Source organism: Trachypithecus francoisi, unplaced genomic scaffold (assembly GCF_009764315.1).
Source record: "Trachypithecus francoisi isolate TF-2019V2 unplaced genomic scaffold, Tfra_2.0 Lachesis_group12, whole genome shotgun sequence".
NCBI lineage: Eukaryota > Metazoa > Chordata > Mammalia > Primates > Cercopithecidae > Trachypithecus > Trachypithecus francoisi.
In genome coordinates, this window is record NW_022681457.1 from 107,924,656 (window position 1) to 107,949,535 (window position 24,880).

The following is a 24,880-nucleotide window of genomic DNA, read 5'->3' on the forward strand; positions in this document are numbered from 1 at the left end:
GCCTTCCCTCCTCCCACTCGGGAAACCGGAAGCCGCCTCCCACTTGGTGGCTCCTACGCGGCTAGCGGGTCCTCAGTGGATGCAGGCTGGGCGCCGCGATGTTCGACGGGATATCGGCGGAGAGCGACCTCGGGGTTAAGGGGTGGGGCTGACGTCAAGAGCCAAGATGGCGGCGGTGGTGGCACTCTCCTTGAGGGGCCGGTTACCGGCCACAACCCTTGGCGCAGCCTGCCTGCAGGTGAGTCCTGGAGTCTCAGAGAGGGAAAAGGCAGGAAAGTCACGGAGACTGCCTGGAGCTGATGGGTCCGCGGAGAGACTAAGGAAGCACAGGGCAAGACCTCAGGGAGAGGGAGGACCTCTTCCCGCTGGCGCAGTGCTTTGGTTTGGCTTGGAGCATCCCTGTCAGTTATCTTTCTGCGCCTTGCCTCAGCTTGAGTTAGGGCAGGGGCAATTTTTTACAGCTAAAGTGAGGGGAGGAGTTCAGAAAGAGGACTTGAATTGCTCAAGGTCACATGGCAAGCGAATGACTGCTGAAACCAGAATCCGAATCCAAACATTGGAGTTCCAAGCCCTTTTTCTGCCACCAAACTATCGCCTCTGTAGAAAAGGGAGACCCGCGGGGTGTGACGGATGGGAATTGGGAAGCGAGGTCATTCCTCTAGGGTGCGAGGTTGAGGACTGGGATTGGTGAGGAAAGGACCTGTGAATTGGGGACAGGGCAGGGGAAGGGAGAGATGGAGGGAAATGCATCTAGCCCCGTACCCCGAAAGATCCTGGCCGTGGGTGGCGGGGGTTGTAGGAAAGACTGGGTTCCTTAAAGCAATGGCACCACAGTTTCACTAGTATGCTCTCAGTGTTTCTGACTCTAAAGGGCATGTAATAATACGGACCGCATAGAGTTGACATGGAATGACAGGTAGAGAGCTTGGCGCTGTTCTTGTTTATTACTATGCAATGTGCAGTGACAGATTTTCCCACGCCCCTTATATAGCCAAGAAACAGCACATTTCTGACCTGCCTTCTAAGTGGGAACATTTAGAAGGGGAAGGGAAATTGCTTTTGTATACATAAAGGACTAAGGATTTGCAAATCCTTTCTAAGTCTGTTCCTCTTCTGGGCTTCTCAACAACCCCTTTAAGGTGGGCAAGTAAGAATTCTTACCCTCCTTTTTGGCGCTTTGAAAACTTGAGGCCCCCAGAAAGAAAATTTTTGGCTTGCTCAAAATACCACATTCCCAAGAACTGGCAGACCTGAGACAGTTTTTTAACATAGTACCGGAAAAACTCAGCATAGATATTGGGACATGGTTGGTGTCCAAGAAATTTTAGTTCCTCTTCCTCTCTTGCACTTAAATGAAGACATCTTTCATCTTAAGTACCTGCCATGGCTGCATAACACAGTACATATTGGCCGTGTTCTAATCCTAGTTCTGTCCAGTATGCTGTGTGTGAACTTGCATCCACTCTGTCTGCACCAACCTTTCTGAAAAGGGGAGATAGAGGAAGAAGACAGCCTATCAGAGCCTCAAGCTGACATCTTTTGGGTAGTAAATTGATGATTGATAATGAGCTTGTTTACCTGTTCTTTTTATAGTTGCTGAGCAAACAATTAAATTGTGAGAGCCCCAGTGAGAGAGAGTTCCAAAGCTCAGGCCCCTCTTCTAGCGATGAATTGTAGAAATGGCTAGTTTCATAGGTCATTGTAATTCCAGGCAAGGCCTTTGCAGGGCCTCCTGAGGGCAACAGAAAATAGAAGAGCCCCAAGGCCTCCACTTCCTTGTGGGAATGTACATTTATACCCACAAAAGCCACCTCAAAAGAATTCAGTAATGAGCTTGGTGTGTTACCTGTAACATTCAGGTTCAGGTTCTGAATTATTTTTATGCATATAATCTGACCACTGAACCACAATTCTGCCTTTAAGTATTTAACTGTAATATATTAACTATTGTTTGTGTTGCCCTATTTCTTCATCTGGACTATGAACTCCTTTAGGGCGAGAACCACCTACTTAAAAGTGTGCATCTTGCCAGGTGCAGTGGCTCATGCCTGTAATCCCAACACTTTAAGAGGCCAAGGCAGGTGGATCTCCTGAGGTCAGGATTTCGAGACCAGCCCGGCCAACATGGTGAAACCCCATCTTTACTAAACAAACAAAAAAAAAAAATACAAAAATTAGCTGGGTTTCGTGGTGGGCTTCTATAATCCCAGCTACACAGGAGGCTGAGGCAGGAGAATTGCTTGAACCTGGGAGGCGGAGGGGTGCAGTGAGCCGAGATCGCACCATTGCACTCCACCCTGGGTGATAAGAGCGAAACTCAGTCTCAAAAAAAAATGTAATGTGCATCTTGTTCCTTAGGCTGGCAGGACTAGGATACATATCTACAAATCAGAAGAATACAAAGACCGATGAGGTTGCCAATCGTGTAGAGCAAAAATTACTTTCTGGGCTATGCTAGAAGCTTGACCCCCCCCGGTTATTTATGAGGCAGTTATTAATACTACCCACCCTTTACCAAGGAAGAAATAGAATCATAAAAGTTAGTAATTTGCAGAAGAATACACAGCTAGTAAGTGATAGAGCTTGGATTTGAAGCATCACCAGTCACACTTTTCAGCAAGCCTGCACCTGTATTTTACTCAGTCTTATCTTCATACAGTCCTTTTTGCCTTCTTCCTCTCTATTTCCCCACCTTCTTCTCTGACCTCCAAATCTTTATCCACTCCATCCAACTCCAAGCCTGCACCCTGAAGACACTTTACTAGAGAAACAACAACCAGCCTTCAGCACCATTCAGAATACACCTTTCTCAGTTCAGTTGTTGCTTACCTTGCTTAAATTATAAACTATGAAGTTCATATTATCGAAGATTTCCTAGGAATGTACTTTCTGCCTTGAATACTCATTCGTGTTGTAGATTAACATAAAAATGCTTTCAAGGGGCCCTCTTTCATTATGGATTTGTAGTATAAATTGCTGGACAGGTAACAAGGGGAGAAAATCATATAGTCTCATTGTATGATTAGAGTAACAACTCCTCTTTTTTTTTTTTTTGAGATGGAGTTTCGCTCTGTCGCCCAGGCTGGAGTGCAGTGGCCGGATCTCAGCTCACTGCAAGCTCCGCCTCCCGGGTTTACGCCATTCTCCTGCCTCAGCCTCCCGAGTAACTGGGACTACAGGCGCCCGCCACCTCGCCCAGCTAGTTTTTTGTATTTTTTAGTAGAGACGGGGTTTCGCCGTGTTAGCCAGGATGGTCTCGATCTCCTGACCTCGCGATCCACCTGTCTCAGCCTCACAAAGTGCTGGGATTACAGGCTTGAGCCACTGTGCCCGGCCTAGAGTAACAACTTCTCTTGTTCCTTGGATCTCATTGTGAAATGGAATTATCTTTTTGCACTGTTCCATTTTATGTTTGCATTTTCACTACTAGTTATAAGGCTAAAAGCTTCGGTTTTTGAATCAAATGACCTGTGTTGCTATATGATCCTATCCTCATCTTTTAACTGGGAACAATATAACATTTTTCATAGAAATGTTATAAAGATTAGAGATTATTTGGCACGGTGTGTGACATAGTATAAAGGTTCAATGAGTGAAGTGTGGCAAATTTTTAGATTTATGTATTCAGCGAATTTTTTGGTGGATCACAGATAACATAATCCTGAGAATTAACTCTTTGTACAGTCCTCAAGATGAACAAAGCTCCATCACTTTCAGAACCATGACCACCTCTGGTGATTTTTATTTCAGAATCTTCTTTCATTCTGGTAAACCCCCTTTGCCCCACCAAATGTTGTATGAAATACCTTTTTTTTTTTTTTTTTTTTTTTGAGACAGAGTCGCACTCGCCCTTTTGCCCAGGCTGGAGTGCAGTGGTGCGATCTCGGCTTACCATAACCTCCGCCTCCCAGATTCAAGCAATTCTCCTGCCTCGGCCTCCTGAGTAGCTGGGATTGCAGGTGCCCGCCACCACACCTGGCTAATTTTTTTGTATTTTTGATAGAGATGGGGTTTCACCATGTTGGCCAGGCTGGTCGAACTGCTGACCTCAGGTAATCCACCCGCCTCAGCCTCCCAAGGTGCTGGGATTACAGGCATGAGCCACCACGCCTGGCCTATAAAATACATTTTTGACACAAAACAAATTTAAATTAGTTGTACTGAAAAAAAAAAATGATATTTTGGGGCACCCCAAAACTAATGTTGGGATACATTGACTTAGATAGTCAGTGTAGTACATCCTGGCATTGCTCTTATTTCATATCATTCATATGATAAGACTTTTTAAAAATTTAAATTAGCTCTAATACAAACTTAATCTCTTTTGGAAAGATAATACACGATCGATTATCTGTGTAGAGTGAACATGAAACAGATATTTAAGTATTATAAAGAAATGTTGAAGGGAAAACATTGCAGGTAATCACAGTCATCCCACAGACCTTGTGGGACTGACACCCAGCTTGATAGAGCCTGATGCCTGTTGCCCACTGACAATACCTAATCAGGCTTTAGAACTAGGGGGTTGTGCCATGGTGGCTCACGCCTGTAATCCCAGCACTTTGGAAGGCTGAGGCAGTTGGATCACGACATCAGGAGTTCAAGACCATCCTAGCTAAAACGGTGAAACCCCATCTCTACTAAAAATACAAAAAAATTAGCCCAGCATGGTGGCACGCGTCTGTAATCCCAGCTACTCGGGAGGCTGAGGCAGGAGGATCGCTTGAACCCAGGAGGCAGAGGTTGCAGTGAGCTGAGATCTCGCCACTGCACTCCAGCCTGGGCGACAGAGTGAGACTCCATCTCACAAAAAAAAAAAAAAAAAAGAACTAGGGGGTTATACTCCAGTCCCAGATTCTGTTTAAAGCCAGGTTAGGGGCTGGGCTGGTTGTTCGCACCTGTCATCCCAACACTTTGGAACGACGAGGCAGGTGGATCACTTGAGGCCAGGAGTTCGAGACCAGCCTGGCCAAATGGTGAAACTCTGTCTCTACTAAAAATACAAAAATTAGCCGGACATGGTGGCACTGCCTGTAATCCCAGCTACCTGGGTAACTAAGACACGAGAATTGCTTGAGCCCAGGGGGTGGAGGTTGCAGTGATCCAAGATCACACCACTGCTCATCCTGAGCAACAGAATGAGACTCTCCCAAGAAAAAAAAAAAAAAAGTCCAAGTTAGGGCCAGGCACAGTGGCTCACACCTGTAATCCCAACACTTTGGGAGGCTGAGGTGGGAGGGTTGCTTAAGCCCAGGAGTTCCATACCGACTTAGGCAACGTGGCAAGACCCTGTCTCTACAAAAATTAGCTAAACATGATGGTGTGCACCTATGGTCCCAGCTACTTGGGACGCTGAGTCAGGATGATCACCTGAGCCCAGGAGTTTAATGCTGCAGTGAGCCATGATCTCCAGGTTGGACAATAGAGCTCGACCATATGTCTATAAAAATAAAAAATAAAGGCCTGGCACAGTGGCTCCCACCTGTAATCACAGCACTTTGGGAGGCCAAAGCGGGCAGATCACCTGAGGTCAGGAGTTCAAGACCAGCCTGGCCAACGTGGTGAAACCCCGTCTGTACTAAAAATATAAAAATTAGCTGGGCGTGGTGGCAGGCACCTATAGTCCCAGCTACTTAGGAGGCTGAGGCAGAAGAATTCCGTGAAGCCGGGAGGTGGAGGTTGCAGTGGGCCAAGATTGCGCCATTGCACTTCAGCCTGGGGGACAAGAGTGAGACCCCATCTCAAATAAATAAATAAATATTTTTTTAAAAAATGAAAAATAAAAACGTCCAAATTAGAAGGCAAAAACTTGAAGTAGCCCCATTTTTTAAAAGGCATGTTGTCCCATTTACCCTACTACCTGCCTCAGGCACAGCAGCCACCTACTCTGGAAAATAGTTTTGTCAGTTGCTTAAAAAAAACTAAACTTGTAGCTACCATACAGCACAACAATTACACACCTGGGTGTTTATCCTGAGAAATGAAGACTTAACGTTCACACAGAAATTTGTACACAAATGTTCATTTCAGCTTTATTCATGTCACCAAAAATTAGAAACACCCCCAACGTCCCTCAGTAGTTATATGGTTAAGCAAACTGTGGTACATTGTACTGTGGAGTGCTACTCAGCCATAACAAGAAAAAAGCTATTGCTGTACACAGCAACTTGGATGAATCTCCGGAGAATTAGGCTGAATGAAAAAAGCCAATGCCAAAAGGCTACATACTAGATGATTATATTGATATAACATTCTTTAAATGACAGAATTTGAGAAGTGGAGAACAGATTAATGATTGCTAGGGCTTAAGGAGTACAGGGGAGGGAGGGTGGGAGGAAGTGGACAGGGCTATAAATGGGCAATGTTAGTGATTCTGTGCTTATGGGAATGTCCCGTATCTTGACTAGCACGGTCAGCATTCTGGTTGTGGTGATGTGCTAGTTTGCAAGATGTTCCTGTTGGGGAGACTGGATAAAGAATATGTGGGTCCTGGCATGGTAACTCATGCCTATATCCTAACTCTTCGGGAGGGCCAGGCAGAGGATCACTTGGGGCCAGGAGTTCAAGACCAGCCTAGGCAACATAGTGAGACCCCCATCTCTACAAAAATAAACATGAAAAAACTAACTGGGCATGGTGGTGCATGCCTGTAGTCCTAGCTACTGGGGAAGCTGAGATGGGAGGATCGCATGAGTCCAGAAGGTTGAGGCTGCAGTGAGCTGTAATCATGCCACTGCACAATCAGTGACAGAACAAAACCCTGTCTTTTTTTTTTTGGTTTTTTTTAGATGGAGTCTCGCTTTGTTACCCAGGGTGGTGTACAGTTGCGCAATCTTAGCTCACTGCAACCTTTACCTCCCAAGTTCAAGGGATTCTCCTGCCTCAGCCTCCCAAGTAGCTGGGATTACAGGCGCACACCACCATACCCGTCTAATTTGTTTTTGTCTTTTTAGTAGGGATGGGGTTTTACCATTTTGGCTGGGCTGGTCTTGAATTCCTGACCTCAGGTGATTTCCCAACCTCGGCTTCCCAAAGTGCTGGGATTACAGATGGGAAGAGTATGTGGAGTCTCAGTATTATTTTCTTTGTTTTGTTTTGTTTTGTTTTTGAAACAAAGTCTCACTCTGTCGCCCAGGCTGGAGTGCAGTGGCGCAATCTTGGCTCACTGCAACCTCCGCCTCCTGGGGTCAAGTGCCTCTGCCTCCCAAGTAGCTGGGATTACAGCCATGTGCCACCACAATGGGCTAATTTTTGTATCTTTAGTAGAGATGGATTTTTACCATGTTGGCCAGGCTGGTCTTGAACTTCTGACCTCGAGTGATTTGTCTGCCTTGGCCTCCCAAAGTGCTGGGATACAGGTGTGAGCCACTGCACCTGGCCTCAGTATTATTTTTTATAAATGCATATGAATCTATTATTATTAAAAAGTAGAAAGGTTGGCCGAGCATGGTGGCTCACACCTGTAATCCCAGCACTTTGGGAAGCCAAGGCAGACGGATCACTTGAGGTTGGGAGTTTGAGACCACCCTGACCAACATAGAGAAACCACGTCTCTACTAAAAATACAAATTAGTCAGGCCTGGTAGCGCATGCCTGTAATCCCAGCTACTCGGGAGACTGAGGCAGGAGAGTGGCTTGAACCCAGGAGGCGGAGGTTGCGGTGAGCCAGGATCGCACCATTGCACTCCAACCTGGGCAACAAGAGTGAAACTCCATCTCAAAAATAAATAAATAGGTTGATTTTTAAAAAAGCATTTAACTATGGATATATGCAGTAACATACATGAATCTCAGAAGCATTATGTTGAGTGAAAGAAGCTAGACACAAGACTACATACCATATGATACCATTTACATGAATTCTGTAAAAGGCAGATTCGTGATGATAGCTGATCAGTTGCTCAGGGTAGGGAAAGGGGACTTAAGTTTGCTATCAAGGGCACAAAAGACCTTTTTGGATGGAATTATTCTGTTGTAATTGTGGTAGGATTACATTGCTTTGTCAAAACTCATCACATTATACCCTTAAAACTAGTGAATTTTATTATATTGAATTATACCTTATTAAATCTCACAGAAAAAAGACCCCAAAAAATGGGACATTAAGCAAGCAAAGACCACTGTAGTTGATACCTTTAGGAATCTTTCCTCTTCTCACTTCCAAATACCGCAAGGTGGCATTGGGTGTTCGTGTCAGTTTACAAAATGGGGTTCCTGGTGAAAAACATTTGTAGAAATGGCTTTCCTTTTGTTGATGATTTTAGCCAGCTTGGTGATAAGGTAAAACATTTTCATCTTAACTTTCATTTTCTTTTTTTTTTTTTTTTTTTGAGGCGGAGTCTCGCTCTGTCGCCCAGGCTGGAGTGCAGTGGCCGGATCTCAGCTCACTGCAAGCTCCGCCTCCGGGTTTACGCCATTCTCCTGCCTCAGCCTCCCGAGTAGCTGGGACTACAGGCGCCCGCCACCTCGCCCGGCTAGTTTTTGTATTTTTAGTAGAGACGGGGTTTCACTGTATTAGCCAGGAGGGTCTCGATCTCCTGACCTCATGATCCGCCCGTCTCGGCCTCCCAAAGTGCTGGGATTACAGGCAACTTTCATTTTCTTTGTATATTTTCTTTTCTACTGTTAGCTGATGTTTGTATTTTTAGCTATAGTTAATACGGGAATTTTAACAAGAAATAATGTTACTGGTGAGGGTCTTGACCACAAGTCATCCAGGTTTTTGGCATGTTGGACAAAGAATAGGACAAAACACACAAAGTAACAGAAGACGAAAGCATAGATGTATTGAAATGAAAGTACACTCCACAGAGTGGGAGTGGGATCCAGCAAGTGGCTCAAGAGCCCCAGCTGCACAGTCTCTGGGATTTAAGTACTCTGTAGGGGTTTCCTATTGGTTATACCCTATGCAAATGAAGACTTGGCCTGAGATGAATCAGAGGCTGTAGTGAAGGCTTTCTGTCTCCAAACGCTCTTCTCCTGCCTCAGTAATAAACACCACTGCATCTTTTTGTAATTAGTCAATTAACCCTCCGAGTTTTTACTTTTCTATATCAGTTTATTTTAAAAATTAGCAGGCCTGGAATATAGTCTTTTCTTTCTTTTTTTCTTTTTCTTTTTCTTTTTTTATTTTTTGTTTTTGAAAAAGAGTCTCACTCTGTTGCCCAGGCTAGAGTGCATTGGCATGATCATGGCTCTCTGCAGCCTCAACCTCTCGGGCCCAAGCAGTCCTCCCACCTCTGCCTCCTGAGACGCACACTACCACACCCAGCTAATTTTTATTTTTTGTAGAGTTGGGATTTTGCCCTGTTTCCCAGGCTGGTCTCAAACTCATGGGCTCAATCCATTCTCTCACTTCTGCCTCCGAAAGTGCTGAGATTGCAGGCATGAGCCACCACCCTCAGACCACACCCCACACTCCTTCCCCTCAATACTGGTTTGTCAAGCCACCACTTAGATGTCGCTTGAGGAAGCCTTCTCTGACTCTTACACTCATTGAAGTCTCTGTTGTATTCATCCAGAGCTCCCTGTACTTTCCTGTCAGTATTACTCTTTATATTCATTGTGAATGTTTAACTTAACTCTTGTTCACTACAAAGTAAGTTCTGTGAAGAAGAAGGTTTTTGTGTATTTTATTAAGTGCTGTAGCACTAGCCCCTAATACCATGTCTGATATATTAGCATATGATAGGTGCTTAATACTTGTTGGATATTGAATGACTGCCTTTTCCAAGAAGATTATATATCAGTAATGTGTGAGTTTATATCCAGCATTACATCTGTTGTGCCAGCAAAATGGAATTATCTTGCATTTCTAATTTTTTTTCCTTTTTGTGAACTTTTAAAAATTTCAGGCCTCCCGAGGAGCCCAGACAGCTGCAGCCGCAGCTCCCCGTATCAAGAAATTTGCCATCTATCGATGGGACCCAGACAAGGCTGGAGACAAACCTCATATGCAGACTTACGAAGTTGACCTTAATAAGTGAGTATCTCTGTGAAAGCCAGGTATTGAAGGAGACTTCTTGATTTGATTTAGGGACATGCTTTTCACTCCCTTGGAAGGCTTAAAAATCCGAGATCATCTGGTGGCTCTGGAATCTGTTGTTTTTAAAACAAGAATGAGGTTGGACTGGGCACAGTGGCTCACGCCTATAATCCCAACACTTTGGGAGGCTCAGGCAGGCAGATCATCTGAGGTTGGGAGTTCCAGACCAACCTGGCCAACATGGCAAAACCCCGTCTCTACTAAAAATACAAAAATTAGCTGGGTATAGTGGCTCATACCTGTAATCCCAGCCACTCAGGAGGCTGGGGCACAAGAATCACTTGAACCCAGGAGGCAGAAGTTGCAGCGAGCTGAGATCATGCCATTGCACTACAGCCTGGGCAACAGAGCGAGACTCTGTCTCCAAAAAAGAAAAAAGAATGAGGTTGGTACCTGATTCAGAAAAATAATACCGGCCGGGCACGGTGGCTCAAGCCCTAATCCCAGCACTTTGGGAGGCCGAGACGGGCAGATCACGAGGTCAGGAGATCGAGACCATCCTGGCTAACACGGTGAAACCCCGTCTCTACTAAAAAAAAATACAAAAAACTAGCCGGGCGAGGTGGCGGGAGCCTGTAGTCCTAGCTACTCGGGAGGCTGAGGCAGGAGAATGGCGTAAACCCGGGAGGCGGAGCTTGCAGTGAGCCGAGATCCGGCCACTGCACTCCAGCCTGGGCGACAGAGCGACTCCGTCTCAAAAAAAAAAAAAAGAAAAGAAAAAGAAAAATAATACCAAAATAATTCCCAAATGAAAATATGACAAACTGGCCGGGCGCGGCTCAGCCTGTAATCCAGCACTTTGGGAGCGAGACGGCGGATCACGAGGTCAGGAGATCGAGACCATCCTGGCTAATACGGTGAAACCCCGTCTCTACTAAAAATACAAAACTACCGGCGAGTGGCGGGCGCCTGTATCCCAGCTACTGGGAGGCTGAGGCAGGAGAATGGCGAAACCCAGAGGCGGAGCTTGCGTGAGCTGAGATCTGGCCACTGCACTCCATCCGGGCGACAGAGCGAACTCCGCTCCAAAAAAAAAAAAAAAAAAGAAAATATGACAAACTTCTAGAAATACTGGTACAGTTAACTTTATGCACATTCAGCATATTACCATTTTTTTAATGCTGAATGTATTGATTATATCTTACACATCTGGACCTGTGTTTTCTGTAATAATAACAGAACTGCCAGAAACTTGCCTAGAATGGACAAGGTAGGGATGTGGTTAAAATGTTAAAAATTGGACTTGTGTGTTAGTTTTCTATTTCTGTCAGAGCAAATTACCACAAATTTAGTGACTTAAAACAACCTAAATTTATTATCTTACAGTTCTGTAGGTCAAAAGACTGGTATAGTCTCATCAGACTAAAATCAAGATGTCAGCAGGCTGCGTTCCTTTCTGGAGCCTAGGGGAAAATATTTTTTGCTCATTTGGGCTATTGGCGGAATGCAGTTCCTTGTGGTTGTGAGCCCGAGGTCCCTGTTATTCTGCTGACTGTAAGCTGAGGGCTGTTTCAAGCTTCTAGAGACTGCCGCACTACTTGGCTCTTGGCCTCTGCTTCCATCGTCAGAAGCAGCAGTAGCAGGTTGAGTCCTTCTTCACATCACATCTCTCAAAACTACTCTTCTTCCAGCATCTTTCACTTTTAGGGAACTCCACAGTTAGCCAAAGAAAACAAAGAATCTAGCAAGCTAGGCTCTAGCCTCCTGCTGCTCCACTCCATGCCCCCGTACAACCAGAACTGTTCTCTGATCTGTTTTATGTGTGAGTGAATAAGTGTTTTATTTGTTTCAAACAAAAGCTTCTGTGGCACCAAAAAAAAGTTTGAAAACCACGAATACTCTTAATGCTTATTTTGACTTTCTGTGATGACACATAAGTGCTATTAATGAGGTAGCATTAATTGATATATAACCTGCTTAAATAGACAAAATTTTCAAATACTCAGCAACTAAAAATCCCCAGCAAAATTCAAAGGAATAGAAATTGCATAGACCACATTTTTGGACCAAAATACAATAAAACTAAGAACTCATATTAAAAATATAAATTTTTTTAGTTTATATTTCAATTAAATATAATTTAATTTATTTAAATTAAATAAATTAATTTAGTATTTATTACCGGGCGCGGTGGCTCACAACTATAATCCCAGCACTTTGGGAGGCCGAGGCAGGTGGATCGCTTGAGGTCAGGCATTCAAGACCAACCTGGCCAACATGGTGAAACCCTGTCTCTACTAAAATATAAAAATAAGCTGGGTGTTGTGGCAGGTGCCTGCAATCCCAGCTATTTGGGAGGCTGAGGCACTAGAATCATTTGAACCTGGGAGGCGGAGGTAGTGAGTGAGCCGAGATCTCACCCCTGCACTCCAGCCTGGGTGACAGAGCAAGACTGTGTCTCAAAAAAAAAGCAAAAAGATAAACTAATAAAAAACGCCACTGCTTAGAAAATAAAAAGTACATTTCTAACTGCCTATTTGATCAGGAACACATAAAAAATATTGCCAGATACCTAGAAAATAAAGACGTTGCAAATCAAAACTTAGAGAATGTGGCTAAAACTGGAAGAGTTAAAGTTAAAACTATTTTTTTGAGACAGGGTCTCTCTGTCACCCAGGTTAGAGTGCAAGGGCATGCTCATGGTTCACTGCAGCCTCAGCCTCCCAGGCTCAAGCAATCCACCGACCTCACCCTCCTGAGCAACTGGGACTATAGGCACATGCCACCACACCCAGCTAAGTTTTGTATTTTTTGTAGAGATGGAGTTTCACTATGTTGCCCAGCCTGGTCTCAAACTCCTGGGCTCAAGCAATCCACCCATTTCAGCTTCCCAAAGTCCTAGGATTACAGGCATGAGCCACAGCACCCGGCCCATAATTATTATTTAATGATAAAAAATTTAAAGAATCTTTGGGTTCATTTCCAATTTTGGCACAGTAGCTCTCATCAGACTAACCCTTCTACAAATAACAATTATCAACTCCAGACGAAATGTAAGAAACAACTGCCTGAACAGTGGAGAAGGACCAAGAGTGGGCAGACACTGGAGGAGAGTTGACACTTGGAAGAGTGAAGTGGCATTGGACAAATTACCGTTTTACTGTTACATGATTTTGCCGAAGACAAGTCCAAGTTGGTATGGGAAGTAACGGGACTAACAGTTGGATGGAAAACCACAATCCGGCTGGGTGCATTGGCTCACGCCTGTAATCCCAACGCTTTGGGAGGCCAAAGCAGGCCAATATGATGAAACCCCATCTCTACTAAAAATACAAAAATTAGCCAGGCATGATGGCACATACCTCTAATCCCAGCCACTCGGGAGGCTAATGGGGGAGAATCACTTGAATGTGGGAGGTGGAGGTTGCAGTGAGCCAAGATCACACCGCTGCACTCCAGCCTGGGCAACAAAGTGAGACTCTGTCTCTAAAAAAAAAAAAAAAAAAATCTTAGCTTGAATAATGAGAAGACACATTTTGGGGCTTCCACAACCACTGGGAAATGAGGGGGAAAGCCTGGAAAGAAGAGAACCACAGAGGAGGAGCACTAAATGCTGTTCGTGAACTCTGCCCAAATCTTGCGTTCAGCCATATTAATTGCCTGTGTAAAATTTTAAAATCCACACTTTTCAGAAAAACATAATACAATCCAGATTCTCTACAGCATATTAATTTTTCTTTTTTTTTTTAATTTTTTTTTATTTTGAGTCTGAGTTATCACTCTGTCGCCTGGGCTGGAGTACACTGGTGTGATCTTGGCTCATTGCAACCTCCGTCTCCCGAGTTCAAGCGATTCCCTTGCCTCAGCCTCCTGAGTAGCTGGGACTACAGGCACCCGCCACCACACCCGTCTAATTTTTGTATTTTTAGTAGAGTTGGAGTTTCGCCACGTTGGCCAGGCTGGTCTTGATCTCCTGGCCTCAGGTGATCCACCCACCTCAGCCTCCCAAAGTGCTGGGATTACAGGCATGAGCCACTGAGCCCAGTGGAGTTTAAATAATTTTAAAATTTCCTCACATATAAAGGAAATTATGCTCATAATGAAATAGGAAATTTCCATAGAGAAATAGAAACTATTGAAAAGCCAAATGGAAAATCTAGTACTGAAAAATGCAGTGTTTGAAAAGGAAAATTCACCAGATGGCTTTAACAGCGGATGGGAAATGGCAATAAGAAGAATCAGCAAACTTGAAAGTATTAATAGAAATTATCTAATTTTTTTGTTGTTTTTGGGGTTTTGTTTGTTTGTTTGTTTTTTGAGACAGAGTCTTGCTGTGTCACCCAGGCTTGAGTGCAGTGGCGCAATCTTGGCTTATTGCAACCTCTGCCTTCCAGGCTGAAGCGATTCTCCCACCTCAGCCTCCTCAGTAGCTGGGATTACAGATGTGCACCACCACACCCCAGCTAATTTGTTGTATTTTTAGTAGAGACAAGGTTTCGCCATGTTGGCCAGGCTGGTCTTGAACTCTTGACCTCAAGTGATCCTCCCGCCTCGGCCTCCCAAAGTGCTGGGATTCCAGATGTGAGCCACCACGCCTGGCCGAAATTATCTGTTCTTAAGAAAAAGAAAGATTTTTGAAAAGGGAAAGAGCTCCTGTGATCTATGGAACAGCATCAAAAGGGCTAGGGCAGGCATGGTGGTTCATGCCTGTAATCCCAGCACTTTGGGAAGCTAAGGCAGAAGGATCACTTGAGGCCAGGAGTCCAAGACCAGCTTGGGCAACCTGTGAGATCTTGTCTCTACCAAAAAAATTTTTTCTTTGAAAAATCAGCCAGGCATAGTGGCACATACCTGTAGTCCTAGCTATTTGGGATGCTGAAGCGAGAAGATAGCTTGAGCTTAGAGGCTGCTATGAGCTATAATTATGCCACTGCTCTCCAACCTGGGCAACAGAGCAAGACCATGGATGGGTGAGTAGATGGATGGACCTAACACACATGTAATTGGACTTCCAGAAAAAATGGAGAGAAAGAAAAGGCAAAATAAATATATGTTTGAAGAACTCGTGGCCAGGAATTTCGTCAGCCCATGAAAGACATAACTTACGTATCCAAGAAGCTTAGTGAACCCCAACTAGGTAAATAAAAATAAAACTATTCCCTGCTCCATGATGTCAAGTTGCTGACAACCAAAAATAGGAGAAAATCTTGAAAGCAGCTGGAGAAAAACAACACGTTACATACAAGGAAACCATATGAAAGATTGCTGACTTCTCATCAGAAACTGGAGGCCAGGAGACAGTGAAATAAATAGCGTCTTTAAAGTACTAAAAGAAAAACTGTCAGCTAAGATTCTTCAAGATGATTATGAAATGAAAACATTTTCAGATAAACAGAAAGGAAAAGAATTCATGGCCAGAAGACCAGTACTACATGAAATGCTATAGGAAGTTAGGCTGAGGAAAAACAATACCAGGTGGAAACTTGGCTCTTAGAAAAGGAATGAAGAGAGCTGAACATGGATTTCTTCCTCTTAATTTTGTTAAAATTGATATGACTGTTTAAAGCAAAGTTATGATATTGTATTTATTAACTCACATAGAGGTAATGCATATGATAACTATAGTGTAGGGGCTGGGAGCAGCAGGTAAATAGGCCTATAATAATGTAGCAGGATTCTTGCATTACATAAAGTGGCACAATAGTAACTCTAAACAGGTACAAAAAGTTAAAGATGTAAATTATGTAAGTTATAATTCTAGAGTAATTTTTTTTTTTCTTCTGAGACAGGACCTCACTCTGTCATCCAGGCTGGAATGCAGTAGCATGATCATAGCTTATTACACCCTCCCAGGCTCAACTAAGCAATCCTCCCTTCCTGAGACCTAGGCTCAAGCAATCCTCACACCTCAGACTCCCATGTACCTGGGACTATAGGCATGTACCACTATGCCTGGCCAATTTTTTTTCTTTTTTTTTTTTTGAGACGGAGTCTCGCTCTGTCGCCCAGGCTGGAGTGCAGTGGCCGGATCTCAGCTCACTGCAAGCTCCGCCTCCCGGGTTTACGCCATTCTCCTGCCTCAGCCTCCCGAGTAGCTGGGACTACAGGCGCCCACCACCTTGCCCGGCTAATTTTTTTTATTTTTTATTTTTTAGTAGAGACGGGGTTTCACCGGGTTAGCCAGAATGGTCTTGATCTCCTGACCTCGTGATCCGCCCATCTCGGCCTCCCAAAGTGCTGCGATTACAGGCTTGAGCCACCGCGCCCGGCCCTTTTTTTTTTTTTTGGTAGAGACAGGGTCTCACTATGTTGCCCACGCTGGTCTCCTGGGCTCAAGCAGTCCTCCTGCGCCAGCCTCCCAAAGTGCTAGGATTATAGGTGTGAACCACCATGCCCAGCCAAGAGTGTTTTTTTAAATGCAAAGAGATATAGCTACAAAACCAATATATAAATTAAAATTGATTTCTAAAAATATTTACTTAGTCTAAAAATATTAGAATAAGAAGGGAAGAAGAGAACAGCAGCAAAATGATGGAACAAATAGTAAAATGATAGACCTAAATCCAGCCACGTCAATAACTATATTAAATGTAAAAACCATTAAATACTTCCAGTTAAAAAGCCAACAGTGTCAAAATAGATTTTTTTAAGAGAAGCAAAACCCAACTATATGCTGTTTAAATGCAAGAAAAAGTACAAAATAAGTAAATAAATAAATACATTTGAAAATCAGTGTGATTCATCATATTAACAGAATAAAGGGGAAAACCCCATTTGATTGCTTTAATATATGCAGAAAAGCATTTGGCAAGATTCAACACTAATTCACAATTTTTTTTTTGTTTTTTTTTTTTTTGAGACGGAGTCTCGCTCTGTTGCCCAGGCTGGAGTGCAGTGGCCGGATCTTAGCTCACTGCAAGCTCCACCTCCCAGGTTCACGCCATTCTCCTGCCTCAGCCTCCCGAGTAGCTGGGACTACAGGCGCCCACCACCTCGTCCGGCTAGTTTTTTGTATTTTTTAGTAGAGACGGGGTTTCACCGTGTTAGCAAGGATGGTCTCGATCTCCTGACCTCGTGATCCACCCGTCTCGGCCTCCCAAAGTGCTGGGATTACAGGCTTGAGCCACCGCGCCCGGCCCACAATTTTTAAAAATGATAATGGGTTAAATAATTTTCAGTGTGTATATTTTAACAGAATAAATAAATAAAACTATAAGGAATTTGAATTAAAAGAAATAGTCCTAATTTTATTTAAATAATAATAACTGCGAATAGGAAAAGAAGGGAACTTCCTCAGCCAGATGAAGACTGAAAACCACAGCTAATAGCATACTTTCTTGTGAGATGTTGAACGCTTTCCCCATAAGATCAGAAACGAGGAAGGTTGTCCACTCTGTTTTTGAGTTCAACATTGTACTGAAGCTTCTAGCCAGTCCATCAAAGGCAAGTAAAAGAAGTAGAAGGCATATGTAAGCTTATAAAGGAAGAAATTAAACTAACTCTAGTCACAGGCAACATGATTGTTTATATAGAAAATTTCAGGAAGTCTACAAAACTAAAAGAGTAAGTAAATTTAGCAAGGCTGCAGGATGTAAGGTCAATATGCAAAATACTAATTTTTGTATGTGTGTATTTCAGTGGCTACGAATAATTCTATTTTATATGCTAACATCAGCCATTCAAAATTTTACTGGAGGCTTAGCCAGGGAAATTGGGCAAGAAAAAGAAAGAAAAGGAAATTGGAAAAGAAGAAGTAAACCCATCTCTCATAAATAACGTAATCTTGTAACACAAAACCTTAGGGAGGCGCAGTGGCTCGTGCTTGTAATCTCAGCATGTTGGAAGGCTGAAGCAGGAGAATTTTTTTTTTTTTTTTGAGACAGAGTCTCACTCTGTCGCCCAGGCTGGAGTACAGTGGTGCGATCTTGGCTCACTGCAACCTCTGCCTCCCAGGTTCAAGCAATTCTCCTGCCTCAGCCTCCCAAGTAGTTGGGACTACAGGCACATGCCACCACGCCCGGCTAATTTTTTGTATTTTTAGTAGAGATGGGGTTTCACCATGTTAGCCAGGATGGTCTCAATCTCCTGATCTCGTGATCCACCCACCTCAGCCTCCCAAAGTGCTGGGATTACAGGTATGAGCCACCCGCCTGGCCAATTTGAAATTTTTATAAGATGCAAATATTAGCCTTTGTAATGTAAAAAAAAAAAAAACAGACTGGTTGTTGTTATTTAAAATATGCTAGGACAAGAACAGACAGATTATTAGAATAAAAATGTAGCAACAAAACAGTCTTAATTTTATCTGAGATCCCAGTATTAAATATGGGAGAACGGTATTACAAATAAGAAGCAAAAAGGATTTAGTGATTTGGGACAACTGATAAAATTTTTGCAGTTTTAGGGGAGTAACTTAAAATTTTTTTTAAGTAGAAGAAAATGTAAAGTATCAGACCTCAGGAAGGGCAGTGGTCTATTTAGGCTTAAAAGTGATAGATAGGCCGGGCGCGGTGGCTCAAGCCTGTAATCCCAGCACTTTGGGAGGCCGAGACGGGCAGATCACGAGGTCAGGAGATCGAGACCATCCTGGCTAACACGGTGAAACCCCGTCTCTACTAAAAAATACAAAAAACTAGCCGGGCGAGGTGGCGGGCACCTGTAGTCCCAGCTACTCGGGAGGCTGAGGCAGGAGAATGGCGTAAACCTGGGAGGCGGAGCTTGCAGTGAGCTGAGATCCGGCCACTGCACTCCAGGCCGGGCGACAGAGCAAGACTCCGTCTCAAAAAAAAAAAAAGTGATAGATAATGTTGTAAAAGAAAAAACAGCCACCTTTATTAATGTAAACATTTAACTCATGTATGTTTAAAATTCCATTACCAAAAGTAGGAGTCAAATAGCAAATTACTATTGACAGTGAGGGAGGAAGCAGAAATAGCAACAGATATAATATATGAGAGCCTCAGATCATGAAAAAGAATTCTTAAGACCCCGGTAAACAGAGGCAAAGAATGTGGACAGACTGAGTGTCTAGAATGAGTCCTCTGGAACAGAGCTTTGTGCAGGCAGGTGGTATCGTCTCTTTTATTCTCTGCTGCATCCCCAGCATCTAGAACAGAACCTGGCAGAGTAAATGTTCAATAAATAATTGTGAAATAAAGAAAAATCAGTAAATTTATGACAAACATTCAACCTCTGTAGTATTCAGAAATCTCAATTTAAAACACTGAAAACAATAACACTTCGCCAGTATGAGAATAGCAAAGGTTTTTAAAGCTTCCAATTCCCAGTGTTAGCAGAGGTCCAGCAGAAAGGATGTCTGCATGTTGCTGATACAAATACAGATAATGGGCCGGGCGCAGTGGCTCACACCTGTAATCCCAGCATTTGGGGAGGCTGAGGCAGGTGGATCACTTGAGGTCAGGAGTTTGAGACCAGCCTGGCCAACATGGGGAAACCCATCTCTACTAAAACTACAAAAATTAGCCGGGTGTGGTGGCATGCACCTGTAATCCCAGCTACTCAGGAGGCTGAGGCAGGAGAATCACTTGAGCCCGGAGGGTAGAGGTTGCAGTGAGCCAAGATCACACCATTGGTTCATACCCATAATCCCAACACTTTGAGAATCCAAGGCAGGAGGATCACTTGAGTTGAGGAGTTTGAGACCAGCCTGGGCAACATGGCGAAATCCCATCTCTACAAAAATTAAGCTGGGTGTGGTGTCGCACACCTGTAGTCCCAGCTACTGGGGGACTGAGGTGGGAGGATCTCTTGAGCCCAGGATGCAGAGGTTACAGATCTGAGATCGTGCCACTGTACTCCAGCCTGGGTGACAGAGCAAGACCCCGTCTCAAGAAAAAAAAAAAAAATGGAATAGAGATAATGCTAAAAGAAATGGCATATTTTTAAATATATTTTTAATCTCATGCTAGATAATTACTGAGAGAAATGGGGGCAGGGGTGGCAACCAGAAAATAGATTTGTGGAGCACTTACTATGTGCCAGGTACTATGGAAACTACATATTTTTATGTAATTTTCGCAATAACCCTGTGCTGTAAATATTAACTCTACAGATAAACTGAGATTCAGAGAGTAATTTCCGTAGAATCATAGTTTCTACATGATGATTATTATAGTTAAACTATGATTTATATGTCAGATGCTGCTCTAAAGATCTCGTGTGTATTAACATACCTCCAGAGACGCAGGTGCTGCTCTCTGCACTCAGTGGATGAAGTGCCTAGGCAGAAATTAAATCATTTGCCTGTAGGCTGGTAAGTGGCTCAGCCAGAGTTCAGACCAGGCTCTTGGCTGCCAGGCCTGCACTCCAGGTCCCACGCCTAGGGATGCTGCGCTTAGTACCATGCCGCTGCCCTTATATGTTCTAGGAGGCTCTCAGTGATTTGATTAGGGGACTGTGAGTGATTGGGTGTCTTTTATTCTCTGTACTATGTCTTCTGTTACAGTTATGTACTATTAATTACTATTTAAAACTATTGTCTAAATCCTAAAAATCAAACTAAAATTTGAAATAAATTATTTGGAAAAACTTTGCAGGGAGCTTCAGAAGTAAAAATCAAAAACTTGGCCACTGTATGGAAGTTGTTTCATACTTGTCTACTTCTACTTTAGCTTTCCATTTCCTAGAAATATGTTTCCACTGTGATTTTCAAAATAGAACTGTGCAGTACTTAAAATGTGTAAGAATCTGCAAAAACAAAACTACGGAACAAATTCTGAAGGTGACCTGAAAAGGCCAAATGGATAAGCGAATGCATCCAGGTGTCTCCGATTATATTATGATAAAGTGTAGGGAGGTTGAACTTTACATAAATACCACTGGATATTTTTCTTTGTTAGATGTGGCCCCATGGTATTGGATGCTTTAATCAAGATTAAGAACGAAATTGACTCTACTTTGACCTTCCGAAGATCATGCAGAGAAGGTGAGCATTTCATTCCTGCTGGGCTCCAGATACTTGTGGTCTTCCAAAGAGGCTTGAGCTGGCCAAAACTGATAGAGACATCTGGAAAACAGCTGCAGCTCTCTGCTGGGGCAACTTGCTGTGTGACCTAGTTCCTTTTCTTGGGTAAATGCATCCAAAATTCTAACCATGGTGCAAGTTCTGGTTTCTGAGTTTACTTTCCTTTAGGAGCATTCTATCCTGTGGTTACTGCACCTGGCGGACCCTATGAGCTGCTGCACGCCTCAAGGCCTAGCTAGGACCTGCTGGCTGGCACCCTCCATGCTGCTGAGCTCTTGTATTAAGGGAGCAGTGGAGAGTTTCTGTCTGGCACTTATGCTTGTCCAGCAGGGGAGATGTGCGCATCTCCCTCAGCTCCCAGCATGACGTGTACTTGGTAGCTGTGTTCTGGATTGGTTAGCACAGTGTCTCCCTCAGCGTGTGGTTACTTGTGCTGCTGGCACCACGTAAGCCCATTTGAGGCAGTGTGCAGATCAACATTTTCTACATCAATAGCAATGTATTTATTTTCTGTATCAGAAAAATATAATTATTGCTGGGTGCGATGGCTCACACCTGTAATCCCAGCACTTTGGGAGGCCGAGGCCGGTGGATCACCTGAGGTCAGGAGTTCGAGACCAACCTTGCCAACATGGTAAAACCTTGTCTTTACTAAAAATACAAAAATTAGCCGGGCGTGATAGCGAGCCCCTGTAATCCCGGCTATTGGGGAGGCTGAGGCAGGAGAATCACTTGAACCCCGGAGCTGGAGTTTTCTGTGAGCTGAGATCATGCCACTGCACTCCAGCCTGGGCAATAGAGCGAGACTATCTCAAAAAAAGAGAAAAATATAATTACTAATAATGGTATAACAGGGATATAAGTGGTTTTTTAATGTGAATTTAAGCAAACAAGTTAAAGAAAACTCAAGAGATACTTTAAAGAAAGTTGATTCAGGTGGTTCTCAGATATGGCAAAAATTGCACGGGGTGCCGTGAAGGCCGACTGACCTGATGGCCGTGGAGCCAGACTGTGTGCCCAGCCCTGTTCTGTGCACTGGACATGAGGTAGATGAGTGTGCTTATTATCGACCTTCAATTTAAAGGAGAGGCCCAGAGAGGGTAACAGACTTCCTCAAGGACACATACAGAGTGACTTGAGAGGCAGGAGTCAGTCAAAGCTGTCAGACTTCAGACTCCAGATCTGCTCTCTCAGGCACTGACTTGGCTTGGAACACCTGGGATAAAACAAAAGCAGAGAGTAACTTGGTTTTGTGAGGACACTGAGCTTTTTTCTAAGAGAACCCTAAAAAAAAAAAAGGAAAAGCCAGTATAGATATCAGCCCATTGCTTTTTATCTGTTCGACTGTACATTTCAAGCATTTCAAGTCTTTTAAGACATCTGTTTTGATTCAGCTAATCTTATTTAAATCTAATTTTTGCAAATGCTGATGGATATGATGATAGTTCAGCTGAGTCCTGCTGTTCAGGGAACATTCCGCAGCAGTTAAACAGCAGCCTTCCCCCATGTAAGTCCTGGCACCACAGGAAAGGTAGATGCTTTTCAGTAACCTTTCCCTGTAGGTCTCTTTCAGAGCCAAGAACATAAGGTATGACCCATCTGGACTAAAAGAAAAATGAGGCAGAATTGTATCAATTGCTGCTCCTTTTTATGCCCATCTTGTTTTCTTTTTTTTTTTTTTAATTCCCATCTTGAAAGAGAATTCCCAGGGAGCCTTTTTGAGAGAAAGGTCATTGGATTTATTTTTTTAATTTTTATGCCATTTCTTGTAAAAGCAAACTGCTCTAGTTGGATGCCAGGTGTACATAAATGTATTGATAATATCCAGTCTCTTGCTTAAGACACATCTTTGTGTTCTCCTTAAATCTTACTAAGATTTACAGGAGAGGGAGAGAGTCTTACTGTCTTTTCTAGTCTTATGACAGTGATAACTGACTGGACACAGTGGCTCACGCCTATGATCCCAGTACTTTGAAAGGTCTAGTGGTAGGCCAGCTTGAGGCTAGGAGTTTGAGACCAGCTTGGGAAACATAGACTCCCTTTCCAAAAAAAAAAAAAAAAAAGGGTGAGGCCAAGCGCGGTGGCTCACGCCTGTAATCCCAGTACTTTGGGAGGCCAAGGCGGGCAGATCACAAGGTCAGGAGTTCAAGACCAGCCTGACCAACATGTTAAAACCCCGTCTCTACTAAAAATATAATAATTAGCCGAGTGTGGTGGCACGCACCTGTAATCCCAGCTACTCAGGAGGCTGAGGCAGGAGAATCACTTGAACCTGGGAGGCAGAGCTTGCAGTAAGCTAAGATCGCGCCACTGTACTCCAGTCTGGGCGAAAGAGCGAGATTCCATCTCAAAAGAAAAAAAAAAAAAGGTGATAACCAGTGCAACTTTCTCAAGCAATCAGGTTTCTCTGACCTAATGATCTTCAAAAAAACAGCTTCAGAGGACTGGCACTAGAGGTTTAGAGTACATAATCATTTTTAAACTCTGAAATACCCAGGAAATTTGCATATATAGGAAGTAGGTCCAGGCTAAGAAAATTCTCATGTCTGGGTCCTGAGTCAGCATGTTTTTTGTTTAGTTTGCTTTGCTTTGCCTCAGTTTCACATTAGTTAATTCTTCTCCTCTTTGGGAAGTCCATGCTGAGTCAGTTTTTGTGGGTTTCATAATCCCACAGTACTATGCTGCTTATTTTAAGTAGAAAAGCCTTACCTCTGTCGAGTGTGATAGCTCAGGCCTGTAATCCCAACACAGTGGGAGGCAAAAATAGAAGGATTACTTGAGGCTGTGAGTTAGAGACCAGCCTGGGCAATAAAGTGAGACCCTGCTCTACAGAAAAAAATTTCTTTATTTTTTTTTTGAGATGGAGTCTTGCTCTGTCACCCAGGCTGGAGTGCAGTGGCACGATCTTGGCTCATTGCAACCTTCGCCTCCCCAGTTCAAGTGATTTTCCCGCCTCACCCTCCCGAGTAGCTGGGATTACAGGCGCCTGCCACGACTTATATTTTTAGTAGAGACAGGGTTTTACCATGTTGGCCAAGCTGGTCTCGAACTCTTGACCTCAAGTGGTCTGCCCACCTCAGCCTCCCAAAGTACTGGGATTCCAGGTGTGAGCCACTTCACCCAACCTACAAAAAATTTTTTTGAATTCGTCGGGCATGGCGGCACGTACCTGTAGTCCCAGCTACTCGAGGAGGCTGTGGTGGAGGTTCGCTTGAGTCCAGAAGTTTGAGGCTAAAGTGAACTACAGTGAGCTATGACTCCCCCACTGCACTTCAGCCTGGGTGATAGAGCAAGACTCAGCCAAGAAAAAAACGAAGAGCTATTTCTTGATAATCTGTATCCAGGTCACCTCAACCTTAAGATGACCAAGACAGTGTTGATTTACTTTACTTTTGGGTGTTGTATCTGTTAGATTTGTGTTCAAATAACAGTGGCTTTAAAAAACATAGGCTTACAGGTGTGAGTCACCACACCCACCGCTAGTCGGGAGACTGAGACAGGAGAATCACTTGAACCAGGGAGGCAGAGGTTGTAGTGAGCCAAGATCACGCCATTGCACCCCAGCCTGGACAACAAGAGCAAAACTCTGTCAAAAAAAAAAAAAAAAAACATTGATGGGTGCACAGTGGCCCACACCTGTAATCCCAGTGCTTTGGGTGGCCAAGGCAGGCAGATTGCTTGAGCCCAGCAGTTCAAGCCCAGCCTGGGCAACATAACAAAATCCTGTCTCTACAAGCCCCGTCAGTACAAAAATTACAGAAAATTAGCTGGGTGTGGTGGGCTGCTTCTGTAGTCCCAGCTAGTTGGGAGGCTGAGGTGGGAGAATCACTTGAACTCAGGGGTTGAGGGCTGCAGTGAGCTATGATTGCATCACTGCACTCCAGCCTGGTGACAGAGTAAGACCGTTTCTT

At 43.8% G+C, this 24,880-nt stretch overlaps 1 protein-coding gene across 3 annotated transcripts in view; it reads left to right on the forward strand.

Annotated features, from left to right (window-relative positions):
• The window catches only part of SDHB (succinate dehydrogenase complex iron sulfur subunit B), a 36,669-nt gene continuing 11,789 nt past the window's right edge, over positions 1 to 24,880 (forward strand). The window contains exons 1-3 of one of the 3 annotated variants that reach the window (XM_033228135.1): positions 1 to 238; positions 9,855 to 9,982; positions 20,845 to 20,930. In XM_033228135.1, coding sequence (XP_033084026.1) covers positions 167 to 238; positions 9,855 to 9,982; positions 20,845 to 20,930 — 286 coding nt within the window. In that variant the 5' untranslated portion in view covers positions 1 to 166. Of the gene's footprint in view, positions 239 to 9,524; positions 9,599 to 9,854; positions 9,983 to 20,844; positions 20,931 to 24,880 lie in introns of those variants that run through there. The other 2 variants (XM_033228133.1, XM_033228134.1) reach the window with 2 other exon arrangements.